Consider the following 6,835-nt stretch of genomic DNA (forward strand, 5'->3'; position numbering starts at 1 on the left):
AGCAGGAGTCTCTCAGCTTCTCAAACTTTTTCTTGCTCAACCTGAGTGGCAAAATCCATTTTTTCTTTGACAAATTATCTCCTTTCATACAGTAAATTTCTACTGCCTTGTTTGTTTACTGTTAAAAAAACTCATCACTTCACTATTCCCAGTGCCACCAAATTGAGAATGCAGTTTTGTGGTACAGGGCTGGCACAGTGCACTGTGTTGCCTGGCACAAGCGGCCCCCAAATTGGTTTTGTGTAATACCTATAACAGTGATACTTAATGTGCATTAAAAAGTCATCATTCCAAGTTTTCAGGGTAGTTGATCAGTGATGATTCACTAGTGAAAACTGCCTATTAAAAACTACCTACCACACACCTTGGGTGTTTTCTAGCTTTGCTATTTTCTGTCTCCTTTTTATTCTCTTTTTTTTTTTTTTTTTTTACAGAGAAGCTTCTAAAAGTTGGACTTATTCAGTGTACACACACATTACACAAATATGTTCCACTAATCCCCTACCCTCTCCTTTCAGAATATGAGTAAATAATTTGGCAAAGCCATCACTTAAATACAGATCTCATTGTAGCAATATTTTTATGGGTTGCTAAAGTACCTTTCAACTGAGAAACCCAAAGGTACTGAGACACAGAAAATGCACAGAAACATCATTCTTAAGGAAAACTCTCAAAAACAGGACTCATCCCCCACTTACCTACTTAAGTGCTATCTTAAACTGTGAATTCAGTAAATGTTTAAAGGAACAGTTCTGTAAACAAGGAAAAAGCTAACCTAACCTTACCTTTGTGTTTGTCAACCAGTAAACCTCAGTCAGAGACACTGAAAGCTGGAGACTTGAGGACGCGTATTAGTCGTTGTCAAGTTTGCATGAAGAAGACGTAACATCTTGGAGAATGTTTTATAAAACAGTTGAAAATTCCTAAGATGCACTGTCTTCCAGCTGCAACAATGGTGCTACTGTGCAGAAAGAAAAGCAAGAACAAATCCAAACTGTTTTAACCACGCAAATTCAAGTGTACCTCACTCATGTGCCAAACTAAGGGTTATTTGGTACATATTTAACAACAGGACTAAGATAAAAGAGCTGACCTCTTGGAAACAGAAAAGAACACTTGAGGTTCACAAAGGATCAGATGAATTTTTTCTTTCCTCTCCCTGTACCAAAATGGCACTTTTTTCATCAAACAAGAGAATAAAGTAAAAGACGACGCACTGAATATGTTTAGAATAACAAGACTGCAGTTTTGAAAAACATTTTTCATGGTGCTACTAACCCTACTGTACCCCAGGTTTTTAATATGAAATTTTAAGCTTATTTCTCTTTGTAAGTAATGAAATGTGTATATTGTGTAAACACCTTTTTAGTTGAAACTTTCAGTCATTTAGAAACAAACCAGATTCTGAGATAAAAATGCTTGTCTGAAATGGAAACATACAGCAGTATTTTATTATGAAACTTGTGGTACAGAGAGAATTTACCCCTCCTATGCCAAGTTATTAATTTCATATTTTATTTCCTTCCTCAGTTGCCAACCTGATATTTTTGGGGGAATGCACAATTATTCTGAAGTCATTTTGATCAGGGTTTGAAATGTTGTACACCATGCAATCAGTGGTTTTATTTGTGCTTAGACATCCCAATCCACTTGAAAAGGGGTGGGGTTTTTTGTATCTTGTGAAAATACATGAAATTATTAGCCATATTCTATATCCTTCTTTCCTGAATAAGAGACAGTCACGCTTTAGTAATCAGTTTGGTTTAACAAAACCTTTTACTTGGGAATATCCAGTTACCAAAGCATTTAAGATTATGCTTCCATGAAACCTCTACTCTGAAGTGGTGTCATGTGTTTTATCCAAAATGGCCTACGCGCCGAGAAACATTCTGAATAAAATACAGCATTAGCTGGTGGAAACTTTCCTATTTACAGATTAGTCTTATGTGAATTTACCACACATCCATAATGTATTTACAGTATACAACAACTCTTGTGTATGTACAGTTCACATAAGGCCTTGAAAGATGGTGCATGCAGCCTTCCTGATGTCATTTTGTAAGAATCCTACTGTTTATGTCTTAGTGTCACTACTTGTGCAATAGCTGAAAAGTGATCACTTTTTGTATGCATGACTGTTCAGCTCCTGTGGTCAGCGCTGTTTCATTTACCCTCATGTATAAACAGAGCTCCCTGACAAAGCAAGACTATTTTTCAAGTGATGATATTTTAATTAATTTTCATTGTATATTGCCACCTTGACTATCAATACAATTTAACTTGTGAATTAACATACTGCTTTATATAGGTGAAGTGTATTTGTTTATTGATTACCATTAAGTAATTGATCAGCTAATGGCTATTCATTCTTACCTTGCAGTTGTCATTGTAAACACAAGCATCTCCTTGTTTTAAGCACATTTCACAAGACATAGGACTGGTGTCTGACCAGGTGGCAGCGATTTATACAATGAGATTGGTGCTGATTTCAAAAGCTTTCAACTAAGTATGAAACTGAAGTTCTTTAGTTTAAAATGCAAACTATTAATAGCTTTGTCTTTTTTTCAATTAGCTGCAGTTATACCTGTTGGTAGAGAGTGGGCAATTCAGCAATGTGCATCCTTCAACTCGTTTTGTTTTGGTTTGCTGATGCATGTAGAAATAAACTGAACCTGCTGCTACCTCCAAGTCAAGAACTTGTTACCAAAGCTGAAATAAAATAGTAAGTCTCTTCTTGTAAACATGAGCCCTCATCTTACTGGCGGCTCCTCAGAAACCTAACATGAACACAGCAGGCTCTCCCTAGCCCCAAGGAAGCAGAAGAATGGATGCTAAGGCCAAGGAGGTCCTGGAGGAAAGAGCTCTCCCAGCCTTCCCTACCACCACCTGTCTTGCACTCATCGTCAAGAATTGTTCATCATATGGGGGGACTGGAAAAAGGGCAGAACATGTTTGTTCCAGTATTGCACAAACTGTACATCTTTCTAAGATTTGGGCTTCTCTTACAATATGTACAACAAAGCCCATGGAATTGAACAGACATGAGATTCCAGTCTTGGGTAGCACCCACTTTAGGTCCCAAGCCCACAAGATGACCACAGAAAATGAAAATATGTCTGACAGATACATTCTCTGTTCTGTTCCTGCAGCTCTTGCCCTGACCTGGAGACAGTCCTGAACCTTCCATCAGCTTCAGGCTGAGATTTCTGAACCGGGTAATTTTTATTAAGAGAAAAGTGGTCTAGAGAGGAAGGAGCATCATTTAACTAAGGCATGCAGCAGAGATTCGAGAGATGTTGGTGTAATTCCCACCACATATTCTGTGCCTTAGAGCAGGTAAATCACTTGACCTGTGTTGGATCAGAGTCACTAGTCTATAAAAGAAACTATGGTTGTTTTCTCCTACTTGACTGCTTAGACTGTAAGCTCTTTGGGGCAGAGACATTGAGGGGGCTCAAATGTTGGTTGAGGCCTCTAGGTGCTATCCATCAGTACATAAATATTAAACTACAGGTAAAAGCTTGTGTTTGCAGATTTGTTATTAAAAAAGTAAAAAAAAAACAACTTTCAAACACTAGAGCCTGAAAAGTCTTTGGCACAGCCTAAACATGATCTGGCTCAGAACACCACTTCATCTGCAGTTAAAGCTCTTTTTCTTGAACTTTGTTTTTAACTAAACATTTTATTCTCTTAAGTAATGTAAAGTCAGTCCAGTTCAGTTAATCATGAGGAGGAACCTGCAAGATAACTCGATGGTATTTAAGTTGCACACTTTAGCCACCGGAGGGCACCGCACAGCTTGGAAAGAAAGCTGGAACAGACCCCAGAGATCGGAAGCGCCCGCGTGCAGCGAGGACTTGAAAGGAAAGGGGAGCAGTTACCTTTCTTTGCTCACTGCCTTGTTCCTGAAAGCTTGCTGCAGGTGGTGCACTGTCAATGGCAGCTGGGCTGATGAGTGCAAACCCACAACTTTCTGAAGGAACAGTAGTTTGCAATTCCTAAAAACAAAACCTTACACTTAATTTGGATTTATGCTGTTCTAGTATAAAGGAACTAAGGAACTCAGTTGTGCTTAAGACAGGCTTTTCAGCATACTCCTTCATTCTAGTAAGACCTACTATAATCTTTGACTAAAAGGAAAAAGCTTCCTTCAGCCTCAAATTAATTCATAAGGTGGAATTTAAACTTCTGAAACAATTCTGCAGTAAAAATCCAACCTATAAACCAAAGTGGGCAAACAGGCCAATGCAGCCATATTTCCATACAAGAAATTAGACTGTTACATGCAAGCTTTGTGCTTTTAGCAGCTCTCCAGCAGGCAACATTTTGTCCTCTATTGTAGAGGTCAGTTGCCCCTACAGTCAGGATTTCTCACATCAAAGGTCCTTCCTCTAGCCTATTTTAAAATGTAGTTATAGAAGCTGAAGAAGGGATATACTAATTTTTGCAAGCAACAGATGCTCAAGTTCTAAAACTTTATCTTCTGCGATTATGAGATATCTCTGTTTTCCGTTTGGTAATTATTTTGTAGTTAGTTCACTGCCTGTGCTGTACAGAAGTGCCATCCTCAGGACACCCCTGAGGGAAGGTCGTTTTGCCAGATTTAGCACTAATTGCTGTGAGCAGCATTACATGTTTTTATCGGGTCCTTCCCAGAAAAGTGATGCTTTGGACACGTAATGATGCTGCTGCTAGAGCTGCTTCCAGTAGAAGCACAAGCTGAGAACTGTGCCAGTGATGGGAATCAGGACATGACTGCTAATGGAAAGCAGGAGCAGCCATTACCTCAGGGGAGCAGTAACAGTGTTCTACATTTAAAATGTAGGATAAGTACATAGAACTATTAGCTCCTGAAAGAAACATTATTAAACTCAACCCATTTGTAGCAGGCAGGTGACCACTGCCTCAGATGGCAGCAAGGTGACAGTAACCAGTGAGGAAAGCAGGCAAACTGCTGTCTTCAGTAAGGTACTCCTGGTAGCCCATGGGTGGAGCAGAGTGGTGGCGGAGGAGGCAAGCTCAGTGCTCCTGCTCACCCTGAGACATGTTGCTTCACAACCCTCCATGGAAAATGTGAGGGGAGAAAATTCTTTATATTTGAGGAAACACTACTGCTGTAGCCACAAGAGGATGCAGGGATAAACAAAACAAAATGGCAGTTGTTACCTGGTAACTCGGCTCCCAGTTATTTATTTCCCGTGAGACCCATTAGAATGGGTCAATGTATTTCAAAACAGGGACTTTTAATGTGTATTCTAGTGATTGTCTTCAAAGTCAAATAGGAAGTCTAAACTTGCCTTCTGGTTTTAATCGAGGTCTTTCACCATGCTTCAGAAGCAAGAGTTCTGTCAATGATCCAGCCAAAGGGGTTTGAAAAATTGGTACAAAAGTATGTCCTCCACCCCACCTCCCCACCAAAAAAACCCCTCAAGCAGTCAGCCCATTTCAGATTCAGTGAGACATTCAGTCAAAGGTCTCTTAAAGCAGCTATTGTGAGACTGTTGCAACAGTCTTGTCAGTGTTTGGATAATTTTCACTGTTTGTTTACTGCTGGTTGGGCTGTTTCTGCCATGGATGAGAAGCACTGTTTTCTTTTTCTTCCCAATACAGGTTTACATGCTATAAAATGAGGCCCTAAAAGCAAGGGGGCTGGTTTATCCAAGGAAGACCTTATTCTTACAGCAAACTTGACTGTTCCAGGGAGCTGTTTTAATGCACTGAGTAACAGGGTAAGAATTAAATCAAGTATTTTTTAAGGAAAGATAAGTCTAATCCACAACATTTAACAGTAATCAGCCACATTTATGGAGATCACACATGCTGATATCTGTGGATAAAAACTCTTTCTAAGAAATACAGCATTAATTACATAACCTTCACATCAGGAAGGAATTTGAAAGGGCACTACATTTTGTAGTATTTTCCAAGTTAAGTTCAGTTATTTTTACAAGTCAGTGCATTACCTAAAATTCTGAGATATCTATATAGGGTTTGGATTTACATACCAAGACCTTATTTAACACATATCAAACCAAAAGTATTAGTACAAAACTTGAACGGCAAGCTGTACCTGTTCCCTTTTACCCTAAACTCTAAATATAAAGACAGGAACCTATTTGATACTACACTGCTACAAACTCCTTCCAGGACTAGTACTTTTTATCCTGAAACTCCATACTCGGTCATGGACAATGTTATGAACAAAATTTGCCACACTTCTGCATTTAAAGCAGAAAAATAAAATACCAGGCACTGATGATTATTTTTTCATTCAGAAACTCAGTTGTTTACCAGCACTACAAATCTACAACAAAGAAAACTTGGGGGTGTTGTGCTCTACATTACCTTTTACACTAAAGTGGCAAAGACAATTGTACAGGCTGGGAATCACTCCCCCGAGAGATGCTAAAAGCCTCTCCACATCTTCAGGGACACAGGGTGACAAAATCACTTTAAAAAGAAGGCAGCTGCAGCAGGAGGAAATGCACTTCTGACAGAAAAAAAAAAAAAGTTTAAAATAAAACCCAGAGACAGAGCTACATGAACACTTATTTACTGCAAGTAGCTCTATGGAAAGCCAAGTCAGATAAATATAAACACTATACAGAGCTTCAAGCCAGTCTCCCAAAACCGCCAACGCGATGTGTTTTACAAAGAAAACAACATAACAATATTTACAATGGAAGACAAAGCCAGATCAATCAGCTCAACTTTAAATCAGATCTGTGAAGCAGAAATAGCAAATATAATGAACAGTTTCAACCATATTATGTTTTAGTTTGTACAGACAATAACTGTCCAATATCAAATCAAATTTACAGGACAAACATTGTTC

General features: G+C 38.8%; 1 protein-coding gene across 1 annotated transcript in view; it reads left to right on the forward strand.

The window, feature by feature from the left end:
• Positions 1–1,721, forward strand: part of COL4A5 (collagen, type IV, alpha 5) — a 57,872-nt gene extending 56,151 nt beyond the window's left edge. The window contains exon 54 of the mRNA XM_009997237.1: positions 805–1,721. Within this exon, the coding sequence (XP_009995539.1) occupies positions 805–886 (82 nt within the window). The 3' untranslated portion in view covers positions 887–1,721. The remainder of the gene's footprint in view (positions 1–804) is intronic.
• Positions 1,722–6,835: the final 5,114 nt, after the last annotated feature.

The sequence above is a fragment of the Chaetura pelagica genome, unplaced genomic scaffold, assembly GCF_000747805.2.
Source record: "Chaetura pelagica isolate M959 unplaced genomic scaffold, ChaPel_1.0 scaffold344, whole genome shotgun sequence".
Classification (NCBI taxonomy): Eukaryota; Metazoa; Chordata; class Aves; order Apodiformes; family Apodidae; genus Chaetura; species Chaetura pelagica.